The 15,485-nt window shown below is 43.8% G+C and overlaps 2 protein-coding genes across 4 annotated transcripts; one reads left to right on the forward strand and one right to left on the reverse strand.

The window, feature by feature from the left end:
* Window positions 1-727: 727 nt before the first annotated feature.
* On the reverse strand, window positions 728-3,162 carry si:ch211-140b10.6 (protein POLR1D-like). The gene is made up of 3 exons (XM_068582055.1): window positions 3,031-3,162; window positions 2,479-2,553; window positions 728-1,324 (listed from the first exon to the last, which is right to left on the reverse strand). Exons 1-3 carry the CDS (start codon window positions 3,054-3,056, stop codon window positions 976-978), a joined length of 450 nt encoding a protein of 149 aa, XP_068438156.1. The 5' UTR covers window positions 3,057-3,162; the 3' UTR covers window positions 728-975.
* Window positions 3,163-3,941: 779 nt separating this feature from the next.
* lnx2a (ligand of numb-protein X 2a) lies at window positions 3,942-15,439 on the forward strand. Of its 3 annotated transcripts, none has more exons than XM_068581897.1 (12): window positions 3,942-4,058; window positions 6,433-6,992; window positions 10,155-10,393; window positions 10,503-10,640; window positions 10,828-11,027; window positions 11,743-12,156; window positions 12,276-12,449; window positions 12,862-13,039; window positions 13,119-13,344; window positions 13,608-13,643; window positions 13,803-13,961; window positions 14,650-15,439. In XM_068581897.1, the coding sequence occupies exons 2-12, from the start codon at window positions 6,589-6,591 to the stop codon at window positions 14,783-14,785; spliced, it is 2,304 nt and encodes a 767-aa protein (XP_068437998.1). In that variant the 5' UTR covers window positions 3,942-4,058; window positions 6,433-6,588; the 3' UTR covers window positions 14,786-15,439. The 3 variants fall into 3 exon arrangements, with proteins under 3 accessions (XP_068437998.1, XP_068438000.1, XP_068437999.1); XM_068581898.1 differs by lacking the exon at window positions 3,942-4,058 and adding an exon at window positions 5,498-5,558; XM_068581899.1 differs by lacking the exon at window positions 13,608-13,643.
* The last annotated feature ends 46 nt before the right edge of the window (window positions 15,440-15,485 follow it).

Raw genomic sequence — 15,485 nt, forward strand, 5'->3', positions numbered from 1 at the left:
ACAACGGGATTTATGAAGCATGAGGGGCGTTAAATGCATTTCGCTGACTTTCCAGATACTAAATTTGGCATAATGGCTTAAGCGAGGAGTAATACATTTAAATTTTAGTATATAATAGATCTAGCCATAACCAAAGAGAATGACAGTTGCCAAAACGCTCAGGGTGTGGAACAATAAAAGAGTGTATCCACACATGGATATAAAAAGCAACCCTTTCAACGCTTGAGCACATTTCCATCTGTTGGCCTGAAACCCTGGTGACCCCAAACACATGGAAATATGTACGCAAGTTTAATCACTGGATTATCACAGTCAATTATTGTTAATATAGCTTTACTGCTAATCCCTTACTATAGTGGCCAGTTGTACACGAGGACACACATAGGAGTTTCAGGAAAACAAGATTTTTTTTTCTTCTCCTTTACCAAACAAATTTGTTTTCGATAGCCGGTAGGCCTATATACATGTCCAAAAAGTTGGACACTCGATAAACTGTGCTTACCCAGTGGCGACAGCAACATGGCTTGTGTAAACATTATGATGGGCGAGTAATGACAGAAGATTGATAATGACCATATAATTGAAATCAAACCTCCCTCCCTGTAAGTACAACACAATTACACCAGACGAAGAGTCATGTGTGAGAGAAGGGAACAAAAATGTTAGCTTTAAAAACTTTTGTCCAATTTAAGTGACAAATCTTGAGGAAACAAAAACATTAGATTACTGGCTTTGTGAGCAATTTAAGTGAATCAAATAAACATCATGACCTGTATAAACCTGATTTATCATCAGGAATAAAAACTTGAATAAACGTCTTGTCAGACTGGTGCACAGGACAGTTCTCTCAGTCCGCCAGCAGTTCCGTGAGGTGCGTTCGCTGGTCAGTGAGCAGTGGCAGGCGTGTCCACCTCTGTGCAGCCTGAACAGGGAGTGGCCTCAGTAAAATCACTGTTCTGCCGTGGACAGAAGTCTTTATTTATGAAGTCTCTCTTTGCTTCTGTTCTGGCCATCCCTTCCATGTCTCCCGTCCCTGTTGTCTTTGTGTCTGTAACTCCTCTCTTTGTCTCTCTCCGGCTTCTTATCTTTGTTATTGCAGCTGTCCTTGTGTTGGTGTTTATGGTCTGCATGGCCTCCTCTACTTCTGTGATCTCTGGGAGGTGTTCTGCTGCGATTGCGGCTTCTGTCCGGGGAGTCGCTTCTCAGCCGCCCTCTCGTTGTGGAGTGTCCGTCTCTGGACTCAGCGGTGCGCGGCTGCAAGCCAGTGGAGCGCAGGGTGTTGATGAGGAAGCGCTTGTTGGTGCTGCGCAGGGGACACTTCAACCTGACAGCAGAGTGAACAGACACACTTTTAAGCTTAGACACTTGCTCATGCCATTGCTTAACAGAAATGAGACTGGTTTCCAGTACTATACATTGAATTACATGTAACACAAACTAAAGGAAAAATGGGGAAGTAATTTTTCTGAAGTTACTATTATTTTCCTCTAAAGTAGTAATATTTCATCATTTGGGAGCGTAATTGCTAGCTGTAGTCAGTAGGCTATAGAAGCAAATATTCAGAATTTAATCTGTTGAAGTAAAACAGTGTGACCACGCCCACCACGGGTCCAATCATATTCAAGAGGTTTAGTTCCTTTTCCTCCGCCATGACACCTCTAGCTCCGCTGAAATGAGCTGACGGTTCACGGCACGGAAGAGAGTTTAAGGAAGTCGAATCGAATTCTATATCGAAGTCTATTTAGAATTGAATAGAATTCTAGATAGAATTCTAGAACTGAATAGAATTCTATCTAGAATTTTAGGAAATTATCGTCATGTAGAGTTAATATAAACACTGAATAGAGTCAAAAATACTCTCAATTATTAACTCTGAGACAAGAGTAGATGTTATTCTATTTAGACTGGGACCAGATGTTATATTTCTTTTGGTAATTATTTTTTTATTTGTGTATAAATGACTTTTACAAATTTACTTTGTATGTAATTGGTTATTGGGTGATTTTGCTAAACAATTCATTGATATCAGGTAAACATCCTGAATAAACCAACTAATAACAATCCATTCAATTTGGTTTTACGTTTGGAATAACACATTATGACATTTTGGTGGGTGGTCAATAACTACACAAAATATATATTTTTTACATTAGTAAACTCAATTTAATAATTAAAATTTCTCTGATCTGGAACAATATGGTAAATAAATAATATTTTTTCCTCAAACATATGCCATATTACATTGAGTAATCGTTTGCACAAGGTTTATTTTCACTAGAGTTATTTTGTGAGAATATAGCAAGAAAACAAGACAAAGTGAGCACAGCCTCAATTGTAAAACACCACAAATATGCAACACACTTAATGAACAAAAACTGCCCCAGTGTATGTAGCGAGGCGGATAAATAGCAGGCAAGTGTCCACAGATGACAGATGTGTGCAGGCGGATACAGATGGCATGTCAAACACAGTGCTCACCATCCTGCAGGGCCCATGGTCTCTGCTCTCACTCGAGCTCTGTCCGTCTCTTTTAGGAGCTCCTCCACTGCACGCCTAAATAGATAAATGAAGACACTCAAGGGTCAATTCAAGGAGAAGAAATTGGGAGAAGTTGAGGACAAAGATAACACAAAACCTCAAGGGGGAACCAAGGGGAGAATAATTTAATTAAGTGAGAGGAAACAGACTGATGCAGGGTGCAGAGTAGACAGTGAATCATTAGTGAATGAATGAGGGACAGCGGAAGTGTCCTACTTTGACCACAGTTGCTGAATCAGCAGAGTATCAGCAGAGGAGACTCACTCATTTAGTCGACCTTTAACCGCCCAGCAGAGACATTTAAAGGTGACTGTGCGAGTGGAAGAGTTTCCTTACAATGACAACACACTCGTCTTACAACACAGTAAATACAACAGCAGAAATATCCCGCCCCTCTGATGGAGGGGGGGTTACGGTTTTGTGAGAAACTAGCTACAAGTGTTAGCAGCTGTTACACGTTAACTCAGGATAAACAACAAAAGAGTGACATACTTCTCCAGTTCATTGTCTTCTGCCATCGCGGTGCAATTAACTGCACGTTGGTAAGACGTAAAGTCGACTGAAATCGATGATTAAATGTTAATTGACGATCGCACTCATCTTTCTGTTTACTTCTCCGCGAGGTCCTTCAACCAAGGACCCTGTGATTCTAGCTGTCCTTAAAGATGCCTGATAGTTTCCAACAGTCACTTTTAAGTATTTTTTTGTGATAAAATACCTTGTTAAATTATTTTATGGATACAAAATAATTTAAACGTTTAAAAGTCCCCTTTATTTGCGGAGTTTAAATCAAAACAGTGATGGAAGAGGTGGACGAGTATAAACGTATCTTACTGGAGAAAGAAAAAGTGGAGCATTTTCTGTCAAAAAATAAAACTGTTAACACTCATAGGACCTTTTTATGACTTATTATGATTAATTATTAAATTGACAACCAAAAGGTTGTTCTTAATATTGGTTTATTATTGTACTATAACGCCTTACTAGAAGTTGCATATACCATTCAAATTATATAAGAGGTTCTTCAATAAGAATGTGTTTTTACTGACATAATCAAACCATAAATTAAACACTAACATCGTTATTGACTGTTTATGACCTCACAATTCACCCAGTAATCTTGAAACAGCATCAGCATTAGACCAAACCCCTAATGTAATATTCAATAGATGAAAAAAAATGCTTCATGGAAATTTATAGAACTAAAACGTACAACTTTTTGCATCCAATAATAGTCCTAATTTTACATCCCATAAAGAAATCAAATTTTAGAGATTTGTTTTGAGCAGGCCGTTTTGAAGCCACCTTTGATTCTGCTCTGGAGTGACAGCTTCAGGCCCCGCCCATCCGCGTTGACGGACAGCAGTGGGCGGGGCCAGCGCCGCCAAAGGCACGGGGGCGTTTTCGTGCGGGTTTGCGGAACGGGCCGTTGCGGTGAATGCGTGATTGAGGTCCCGCAGCTAATATTCGTTCCCCTTTTTGGGGCCGGAGTGCACGGCGCGGAGGAGCAGCCGGAGCAGGTAATATCACATCTGCTCATATTCAGGGGATGCATGAACGGTGTCAGTGTGTGGTTTGCTTTGCATTGATATTGCCATTGTCGCCTCATCTGTCCTAGCTTCTCCGCTTGTGGAGGCTGGGATGGAGACAGACAGATGGGAACAATGATTACAAAAATGCACTCATGTAATCAAATGTGTTCAACGCTTACGGGTAGCTAATGGATCATGACACTACAGTTGGTGCGTCGCCAAGGTAAATCAGGACAATGACAGAGGGAGAAATAATGGGAATTATCAATTATATCAGTGTCAGTTTTTGTTGTTAGCATTGCATGCTTAACTGTTGTGAAAAAATGCATATTGCAACAGACATTGAGGCCTGTTCTTGAAAGTGGCTAACAGCCATTAGATTTTGTTTTAAGATAAGAGACGATGAGATGGGGGTTTACATGAATGTAGGCTAAGCCGACAGGACCTGAGATTTTAAATCTGTGGCCTAAAACATCATCTCATCTTATCTGAAAATGTCATTCCTGCAGGCGAGGTTGTTCATAGCGTGTCCTGTGTTGTAAGATTAGATTGTCATCTATGAAAAATGAAAAATGAGCAGAGACAGGTGCAGGGCCAAGACTGTTAGTTATTAATATAGACAGCAGTAGTGGCATGACAATAACAGTATGGCCTTGGACTCTCACGCACACACAGTAAGACTAAAAGAGAGATAAGCATTTTCTAGGTTTCCTCTGACTTGTGTAAAAGAAGCTGTTGCTACAGAGTCCAGCTATGTTTAAAATAGATTTAAGTGCTTTTCATGGATGGGGCTCTAAACTGCTGCCACAGTGAAAACCTGAAGACTTTACTTATTGATAAAGACCATTCGCAGGATCTGGTACCTAAAAAGCTCTTGTGCATGCGTGTGTGTGCGTGTGTGCATGCGTGTGTGAGTGTGTGTGTGACTGTGTGTGTGTGTGTGTGTGTTTTTTTTTGCTTTTGCTTTTGTAGACTTATACTTGCGTGTCTACAAGTGTGTGTGTGTCTGTGTGTCTGTGTGTGTCTGTGTGTGATGTGGTGATGTCACAGCTTTGTTATAGGAACAGAGAAGCCTTGTGTCCTCATGATTAATTCATGTCCAGCTGCGGGATAGAGACAGAAGCAGCCAGTCACACACAGACAGGAGCACGTACTTAAAGGATGCTGAAATAAGTAACTACCGGTCCGGTAGCCAAGGAGACAGGAGAGACAGGTTGTCACAGAAATGGGTAGCCACGGAGACGAGACGGGAAAAGCGTTGGGGAAAAAAAAAACGAACCAAAGGGGCTCTCATCGTCGTCTCCGCCGTCTGACAAGCTTTCAGGCTGTACCAGGGAGGAGCAGAGCATCCTGCAGAGAGAAATGCATCTGTTGTGTGGCTCCTCTGCATCCCTCTCCGGCTACACTCTGAATGTCAAGCCCCACTGAACAGAACAGGCTCCAGGTCGTCATGGAGACAAGAGCAGACCCCCGCTGGAACAGAGGCAGGTAGTCACTGAGGCTCGGCCGGCCCGCTGTGAGCCGAGGCACGCCCTCTGCTGTCCACTGATTGCATCAGGCCCACGGGGGCTCAGCTAATAGAGCGTCTGAAGGTCTGAATGGCTTTGGATGTGAAACCCTGTGGAAGTGATCAGTGCACACAGTGCATCCGCTCTGGGGACGCTCTCTCCTCGCGGAGTGCTGTATTTCAAGACTCCGCTTTAGGCATGTTCTCTTTCTGTCGCAGTAAAAAGACTGAGTGCATCTACTGTACATGGCCTGAACCAAAAATAAGTTGGCTGTGGGGAATCTGTAAAGAGTGAATGCTATTTGTCTTCTCTTCTTTGTTTTCATCCCTTTCATGGACTCGGCTGCCTTTCAGAGCCTCACACATCCTCTCTCATTTTACTTTTCTTGTTTTGTGCCTTTTTCAGATTGCTACATCCCATTAATCTCTCTTGCACCCCTTCTTATTGCCTTTTCTTCTCACCAGCTCTGCCTTTGCTCCTTTTAACCCCTGGCTGGCACTACTTTTCCTCTCTGTTGCTTTCCCAATCCCACTTCCTCTGATCTGTGTCCTCTCTCTGCCTCAATCCCAGATAATTCCCTCTCTGTGGAATTGGAAGATTGCAGCAGGCGAGAGCAAAAGAGAGATTATACTGCCAGATTAGTGGACAGGAGCAGCAATACATAATCTCAGCACACTCACTGACACACACACACACACACACATACAGTGCCCCTCTCGATCCCGTGCAGACATGTGGGTCCACGTGCACAAAGCATTTGCCACATGAATAAATGCACAAGCACATAATCAGACACTTGTTGTTTTTCTGTAACAGCTGTTTAACCCTCTTTCGTTGCCCTCTGACCTATGCAGGGTGATGAGCCATCAGCCACTGGGGGGCATCTGTCCTCTCTGCAACTTCTTCATCCTGTGAAGCTTATGGGATAGGAGTGCGTGTGCCCCTTCCCATACACTGCAGCACCACTGGAGTCCTTTGTGCCAAAGCTGAGTTGTGTCGAAGGAGCAGAGATGGGCAGCCCGGCCTGCGAGGTGGGTCCAGCCGGGCCGGGGGAGCCAGCCTTGGAGGCTCTGTGTCCCGAGTGTGGCCAGATCCACCGCAGCTGGGAGAACCACCTCTTCAACTACCGTCTGGAAGTGGACGACGACCTGGTGTGCCACATCTGCCTGCAGCCGCTGGTGCAGCCGCTGGACACGCCGTGCGGACACACCTTCTGCGCCCGCTGCCTGCGTAGCTTCCTCCAGGAGAGGGACTTCTGCCCGCTGGACAGGACGCGGCTGCAGCTGCAGGCGTGCCGCAGATCCAGCATACTGGTGCACAAGCTGCTGGACAAGCTGTCCGTGTCCTGCCCTTTGACCCCCGTCTGCTCCCTCAGCATGCCACGATGTGACCTGGAGGCACACCTCAAACACAGGTAATAAAGCTTGCGCACACATGATAGATTTATGCTTTTTATGTGTGCAAACACACACACACACACACACACACACACACACACACACACAGATCAAACCCTGTGCATACACTGCAACCACGATTTCAGAAGCTTTGAATCAGTAATGTAGCTTTGTTGTAGTTGCATTTTGGATTGATCAGGCAATCAGCAAAGACACCGGTGAAAGGATTAGTTCATTTTTTTGAGTTAATTGAAAGACAATGAATCTGCAACATGTTCATGTTCACTTGTTTTATTTTACTCACAAAGATGCCAACAATCCATTGGTTCTGGCTTCTCATACGTAATGATGTTCTGGTTTACTTAGTCTTCTGTGATAGTTAACTTAATACTTTTGGGTACTGAGTTGTTGGTCGGAGTAATCAAGCAATTTGAAGTCATCCCTTTGGGCTCTGGGAAATTGCAACATCTTTTGTCCATTTTCTGAAATGTTCTCGATGAACCATTCACCTATCAACGTAGAACGTAAATGATGAATTAATTGACGAAGAAGACGACTCGAGTTACCTTTTATATAACCGCTCCATCTTCCAGATTGGCTCGCTTTTGCCGGGAATCTTTGGAGGTATCCTAGTTTTTATTCCAGAGCAGTTAGACTGACCCGCGATCTTTAACCTCAAGGGTTTCACACTTTGACTTTTGGCCCATTTGGACCAGGTGCTGTGAGACCCTGTGGGGATTATTGGGCTGTAGGTCATGTGACGGGGGGATTAGTGGTTCCCTACTGCAGTCATGGGTTGACTAACCAGGAGCTCCATATTCTCATTCTGCAATCATGCTGAGCAACTTCAACACCAGAGACCTTTTCAACCATTTCTTCTGTGAGACAGCCAAAGGCAACCCTGGCCTGTGGTGAGTCGAGCCTGAGGCAGCGTGACTTGGGATGCCAGAAACCTTCCTCTCACCGGTTTCCTCTAACTTTCCTTTTGTGTGCCTCTGAATTTCTTTTCTTTCTTGCTCTCTTTTTTGCTTTCTCTGTTGCCCTGATGATGTGTGTGCAATTGTCTTTGTGTCAGAGTAATTATAAGGAAACCAGGTTTGAATGTTTTTGCTTTTGCGTTGATGGAAGCTGTGTACATTTTGATTATGAGGGGAGTGAAGGGGAAAATAAGTGTAAAAATGTTTGGAGAATATATTCAGAACATAGCAAATAACTTTGCTTTGTACAAAAGAGAGGTCGAGAAAGTTCCACCGATGATGAGTTTGTGACACGTCATATCGGCGTGGATTAATCAGTCGGCCTCTAGTACAAATATTTTGGTCAGAATATGCTGAAATGGTGTAACAAGTAGCTATAGTTGTGAGGACTAATATCCTTAGTTTTATTGATTTGGGAACAAACTTCTATTTGTTAATCTTTTAAAAGATGTTGTCTGTTGCAAAGGAGCATCCATTTGCTCATTTACTGGATACCAGGTGACCGCCTAACACCTCAGTTAAGTCAACGAGATGTTCCTTAATAAGCTCACACTAACAAGCTATTGCTAGGAAGGTGTTAAAAGCTTTTCTAAGTCAATTTTTAAAGTCTGTGAAGTGACTCGGTTAATAACATTAGTAACGCAGCAATATATGTCTAAATTTAGCTAAATGTAGCTCACATTAGCCACCGTAAGCCACATAGTCACATCAGGTCAAAGAGGCTTTAGCAGCAAGATCGAGCTAAGTCACTATGGGCGTGTTTCATTTGTGAGAAGAAGAGGAGAGTTTTTCAAAATTCACATCTTTGCATTTTAAGAAAAGACAGTTTTCTGATAGTTCATTTTGCAGCTGCAGCCAAATCACACTTTACCGTCAACAGTCTCCTTGTTAATCAATCACAGCTCAGCGAAGGTTGCGCACATCACGTGGGTGTAGAGAAGACAAGAGAAGATGGTTGAGAACGATCAAACAAGGTCACTGTGAGGACTAATGTGACATTCTTTAGTAAAGATTAAACTCTGGCCAACATGAATTTGCCGCTCTCCTATCCTGCAGACTTAAGGTCTAAGATAACAGGAGCCGAGAGAGGGAATCGGTCACTAGACATTAGATTAAAAGACGAGTGCCAAGCCACGGTGTTCTGGTTGTTCCAAGGTGGGCTGGTTGATCTTATTACTGATGTGTCTCCATTTTGTCTCTCAAAACTATTTGTTCCTCTTGATGGGAAGCGTCAAATGTAGATGTGGAAGAGAATTATTATATGAGGCCACATAGCAGTACATCATCGCTTGTTGACTGTTTTTTTTATTTTAAATATTGCAAGAGCAAAGAGTCGTGGGACAGCAATGTCAGTTTTCCCCTGGTCCTGTTTTCTAAGAAGTAAGGAAATGAGGAGAAAAGCATTTAAATTATTTAACCAGCTTATAGCTGCCACTCAGTAAATACTTCTTAGTCAATTACGGATGAGAGCACATTGATCCCTTGTGTCTGTCTGTGTTTATTTTTAATTGTCTTACAGTGAAGACTTTCTATTTGTGGGACATAATTGATGCATCTGTCTCCACCAGAGTTGTGTTTGTTTTCATGGAAAGAAAATCTCAGAGGCTTTTGCGACTGACTTACATGTCATTAACCAATTAGTTAAATAATATATAAAGCAGAAATACTTAATTTACACCAGTAGTAGCTTCTCAAATGCAAATGTTTGTTTCATACCCTTGTACATTAAATATCTTAACGACTGTTCGTTGGTCGAAAACCTAACACAAAGTCAAGAATCATGGATAGTTTGGAAACATTCTCACTGTTTTGTAGTTTTAATTCATTTTGTGAACATGTGTTTGACATGGAAGGCACATATATACACAATATACATATAGTAACACACCAACATGTACAAATATTCCCTCATATAAGTATCAAAATAGCCCCTCATATACTTTAGTGGAGTCCTACATCAAATCAAGATGTGCAACAATTATATTATTGACAGATTGAGATCTTTCCTACAAAAATCCCCTTTCACTGAATCCCTCCCAGCTTGACCAGACGTGCACTCTGACCTTCTCTAAGAAGGGGACACACAAAAAGAGACTCTCCCTGATGGGATCAGTTGCATCACATTAAATTAACTGATGCTGAACCTGATTTTCTTTACACGTCAGATGGACTAACAAACTGACGCCTGTTGCTTGGTGAAAGGTGTCCCGGGACGAGGTGTCAGCAGACCAACGTGGAAGGCCTGCGATGTGAGAGCGGGGATGAGCGAGCGATGGTGACCAGCCCTCCCAGGTCGCCCCGCTCGCCGCCACAGACAGAGCTGAGGGACCGCACACCCTCTCCACCCTCCGGACCTAATAACACCAGCGACAATGGGCCCGTGTGGACAGACGACGCCGGCCTCGACAACCCTGCCTTTGAGGAGAGCACGGAGGAAGAAAGTGAGTGGCTCAGCTGGTCTGGTAGGAAGTGAAGGGATCTAGATTGAGAGGAAAACTGATGAGAAACACAAGAAATGGCATCCACGTCTTCATGTCCCTCTGTCTTCAGGTGTGGTCGGGTTGGAGTGTGTCGTCCCCAGGGTGAAGCGGCCCCTCAGTAATCCCTGCATCCACCTCCTCCGCTCTGTCAGCTCCACCTCCTCCGGCTGGGACTGCCCCGAGTCGCCGCCTTTCTCCGCTGAAGAGGGTACGACAACACTTCCTACATTTATCTGAGCATCTTCCTGAAGGGCAGAATACTAGAGATCAGAGATATTGCAGCTTCTTACATTGTAAGCGCTGTAAGGAATAATCACCTTCAGCTAACATTGGGAATATGTTGTCATTTGATTTTTACAATGCAGCTGTGTAACGTGATCTGTTTGTCCATAAAGGATGTGTTAAGTTGCCCTCGCTTCCTGAAGGAGAGATAACTGCCATAGAGATCCACCGGGCGAACCCGTATATTGAGCTGGGCATCAGTGTCGTCGGGGGAAACGAGACGCCGCTCATCAACATTGTGATTCAGGAAGTGTACAGAGACGGGGTCATTGCACGAGACGGGAGGCTGCTGGCTGGGGATCAGCTACTACAGGTAAACCCAACAATTCATTTGGCTGCTTTGGGGTTTAATTTGAACTATTAGGTCCACTATTGTTGTTATCACGCTAGATTTTGTTAAGAGTAGCTATTATGGCAGACAGTAGTCCATATTATTGTATAATATAAAAGTAATGTATTACCTTTTGTATGTATCTGAATGATTATCTAATACATTTGAAATGTTTCCTATCCTATAACTGGCAAAATATCTTGTTCACTGTGTCATGAATCAACTGTTTATTATTATTCTGCTTATACTATTTAAAGGTACTTTAATACATATTTTTATATGTATTATGCGTCACTTGACTACTTGTGTGTGGGATGGGTTGCTCATAAAGTCAAACACACAGAAAGTGAGCATCTAGCTGAGCAGCTCAGAGGGGCATTTTAGCATCTGTGTTGGCTTTAAGGCCCACAACTTTAATGTTTTGTTTCACTCTCCCCGTTTTCATGAACCTTATTCTCAGTCGCAGCTGACAGCTGTTTTCAGGATGGCAGACAATCAAAGACTGCCTGGTGAAGATAGTGGAGCATTTAGCAACTTAAGAACCAAATATTTTTCTCAAAACACAATCTGTGAGTGAATATTGGACGTACATTTGTAAGAAGACTTCAAATGAATGCTAATGTGACCAAAAACTCTAATTAGTTCAGGCTTAAACTTTAAATAACCATTGTTTCCTCTGACTTATTTTCCTCCCAAGGTGAACAATGTGGACATCAGTAATGTCCCCCACAGTTTTGCCCGCACTACACTGGCACGGCCCTGCACCACTTTGCAGCTGACTGTGCTCAGGGAGCGTCGTTGTGCCTCCCGGGCGCCTCCTTCCTCTTCCTCCTCCACCCCGGCTGTGCCCCACGCCCCTTGCTCCACCCCTGAGGGCGCCCCGTCCAGCCCTGCCACCCTGAGAATCACCTTACACAAGAGGGACACAACAGAGCAGCTTGGCATCAAGCTGGTGAGGCGAACAGATGAGTCGGGAGTGTTTGTGCTGGATCTGTTGGACGGAGGCCTGGCAGCGAAGGATGGCAGACTGAGGAGTAATGACCGAGTGTTGGCAGTGAATGACCAGGACCTACGCCATGGCACCCCGGAGCAGGCTGCTCAGATCATACAGGTGGGGGCTTCATTTGGTCATGAAGGCTTCTTTTGGTATTTTTTAGAAGGAAAAACATGAACACCAAAGTCGTAAATGTGAATGAGAAGTAAGATGCCTAAAAGACTCTGTCTTCCTAGGCGAGTGGCGAGCGGGTCCACCTGCTGATTGGCCGACCCAACAAACCAACTCCTCCTCCACCGCCAAAATCCAGCTCCACCAGAGACCTCTACTGCCTTGATCACTTCCTGCCTAACCACAGCTCTACCCCGAGCCCTGTGCCAATACACCTCTCCCGCACCAGCACTCACAGAGTAAGCGAGTGTCACAGAGTGTCATGCGTGTGTTTGTCCACATGAGTCAGATTGTGTGTTTTGGGGGGGATTTTAACTGTTTTGTATGATTTTGCAGAACCAACATGTGTTTGCATTTTAACATCATGTTGGAATAGCGTAGTTAAGTATATATATATATATATATATATATATATATACATATATATATATATATATATATATATATATATATATATATATGTTCACTGATATATATATATATATATATATATATATATATATATATATATATATATATACTTTGTGTATACAATATACAGAGTAAGGAGGCATTTTCTGTGTTAGTGACTATGTGTGTGTGTGTGTGTGTGTGTGTGTGTGTGTGTGTGTGTGTGTGTGTGTGTCTTGGCCTCTGTGTGATTATACCTAGGACCTTTCCCAGTGTGTGTCCTGTAAAGAGAAACACATCACTGTGAAGAAGGAGCCCCTCGAGTCTCTAGGCATGACTGTCGCAGGAGGGCGGGGTAGTAAGAGCGGGGAGCTGCCAATCTTCGTGACCAGCGTCCAACCACATGGCTGCTTGTCGAGGGACGGGCGAATCAAACGAGGTGAGCGCTCCCTCAGCAATGACAGGTACAGGACCAGCTCACATCAGAAACTTCAGCGTCTTCTTCCTCTCTCGTCCAGGTGATGTCCTGCTGAGTATTAACGGGCAGGACTTAACGTACCTGAGCCACAGTGAGGCAGTGGGCACCCTGAAGGCCAGCGCCGCCTCGCCCTCGGTGCAGCTGCGGGTGCTGGAGGTCAGCATGGTGGAAGAGAACGACCCTGACGAGCTGCTGCCTCACACACATGACAGCGACTTTGATGCCAACTGGTCCCCTTCGTGGATCATGTGGCTGGGCTTACCCAGGTGAGCTGAAACGCACTTTTGTGGTTATCAGTGCATGATATTGTTCGTCCATGTCATTCAAATTTTCAGGCTTGGATTGAAATGTGGGCTAATTGTTATTTAAAATTGTCTGGTTAGATATACTTTCATAATCAATCAAATATATTTATTTTTATTTCATTATCATCATTATTTTGATAAATACCAATGTGTTATTCTGTTGGTTTTTTTTAAATAAAGGTATCATGGTTTGTTCAACTGGCTAAAATATTTTTTTTCTTTAGATTTTACAAAATGTCTTTAAACAAGTTTGAAAACAGGTAATACTACCGCTCCGGCAGATATTTTCCTCTACTTTGAAAAGATTTTTAAGAGTCACAATTGACACTCATTTAAAGATGAAGCAGCAACTTTGCTCCTTGAAGGACAGAGGCCATCTCTACTATTAGTTGCCTCTGTTCTCTGTCCTCCTCCTGCAGCTACCTGCACAGCAGTCATGAGATTGTCCTGCGCAGGAGCCACCCGGGCAGCTGGGGCTTCAGCATCGTTGGGGGATACGAGGAAAGTCACGGCAACCAGGCGTTCTTTATCAAGACCATCGTCCTCGGCACACCTGCGTACTACGACGGCCGCCTCAAGTGAGTAATAGCTTGCTCATCACGTGACTGAATGTGGCTCCTACTAACAGTGATATGGGGGTAAATTAGCAGGCAGATAAACTGTGACCTCCAGACTTCCAGCACTGCTTTATTGTTCTGTAATCAGGTATCTTATCTATTGTCATAATGCAAACCGCTACAAACAAGTTTGACATAAAGGAATATAACATAAAATGATATAAATGCATTATCTATCTTAGGTTAAACACAAGCAGTTCTGCATTTAAAAAGTAGAGGTTGAACATTTAGTGAATGGAGACTTCTCTTCATTTCTCTGTCTCATAGTAAAACTATAATTATGTACCGTTACTTTCGAAAATAATTTAACACTAGGTCCATTTATATTTTACCTTTTGCCAACAAATTCGACCAGACCACAACAATAAATAGACCCTACTAATAAGTATTAGTAGACAAAGCTTGATAATCCTCTGTGACATTGAGCTTAGAAACACACCAATAAGCTACACCCTTGCACTGCGTGACACGTTCTGTCATTATAATGCACATGAACACACTGTAGTTTACGTTCACTCAAGCTTACATACGCCATCCTGCTATCAGAAATACTCACTAGAATATGAAATGTGTGTTTGCTCTTGTTTGAGTGATGTTTGAGCGTTCAGTCTCCATTTATTTGACATACTGACGTGTGTTGTCACCCTAGGTGTGGCGATATGATCGTGGAGGTCAACGGCTTGTCGACAGCAGGAATGAGCCACTCGGCACTGGTGCCCATGCTGAAGGAGCAGCGCAGCCGGGTGGCGCTTACTGTGGTCTCATGGCCCGGCAGCCTGGTGTAGCCGGGCCAGACCGTAAGCCGGCTGCGCACCACAGGGAGTCCACCCAGAATGTTCTATATCGGGAACGACCTTGGCCAAAGTGAACTGGTACACGCTACTGTACATCGCTCCATAACGGGCTTAATCCAGGACCAAAAGCATTCAGAACTGTAGTAGACCCAGCAGGACCAAGCCTGTCCTGTCCAGGTGGGACCTGATCCAGATTGTGGCACGTCACTCGACAGACTGCACTCACAAACACACTGCTGTGTTCATATGGTCATGTTGTCATCACTCCCGCAGGGAGAGATGGTACTGCAACTGTTAACAGGCGATCTGTGCCGTGTTCACCTCACCAGGCAGTTGTAGAATCCAGGGCTGTATTCAGGTGGATGCATCGTTGCAGGTAGAGATAGAATATTAAAACTTTAAAAAGTAGCCCGTGATTCTCCGTCATCTAGGATAACAACCTGTAATCACTCTAGATTTTCTGCAACATCAGCGCTGCATCCAGCTGAATAAGCCTCGGGCCTTATTAGAAACCTGCCGCACCCCAGTGGGCTCAACTGCCCGAAGGCCTCATCACCATGACAGCCAGCTGTCCCATCAGCTGGAGTTTTATACATGTGTGTGAATGTGTGTTCTGATTGTTTAATAAACATTCCCTTCCAAGGATTAATGGCTCCACAGCGTGCTTTTAAACTTGGCGAGTGCAAATTGT

The sequence above is a fragment of the Clinocottus analis genome, unplaced genomic scaffold, assembly GCF_023055335.1.
Source record: "Clinocottus analis isolate CAN_PGR_092001 unplaced genomic scaffold, fCliAna1.0.p SCAF_18, whole genome shotgun sequence".
In the NCBI taxonomy this organism is placed as follows: domain Eukaryota; kingdom Metazoa; phylum Chordata; class Actinopteri; order Perciformes; family Cottidae; genus Clinocottus; species Clinocottus analis.

Excerpts from the sequence above, each read along its gene's own strand:
- si:ch211-140b10.6 (XM_068582055.1), bottom strand. The coding sequence starts at position 3,056 with ATGGCAGAAGACAATGAACTGGAGAA. Across the intron at positions 2,554-3,030 it reads GAAGACAATGAACTGGAGAA|GCGTGCAGTGGAGGAGCTCC; the intron begins GTATGTCACTCT and ends TTATCTATTTAG. Across the intron at positions 1,325-2,478 it reads ACCATGGGCCCTGCAGGATG|GTTGAAGTGTCCCCTGCGCA; the intron begins GTGAGCACTGTG and ends CTCTGCTGTCAG.
- lnx2a (XM_068581897.1), top strand. The coding sequence starts at position 6,589 with ATGGGCAGCCCGGCCTGCGAGGTGGGTCCAGCCGGGCCGGGGGAGCCA. Across the intron at positions 11,028-11,742 it reads CTGGGGATCAGCTACTACAG|GTGAACAATGTGGACATCAG; the intron begins GTAAACCCAACA and ends TTTCCTCCCAAG. Across the intron at positions 12,157-12,275 it reads AGGCTGCTCAGATCATACAG|GCGAGTGGCGAGCGGGTCCA; the intron begins GTGGGGGCTTCA and ends CTGTCTTCCTAG.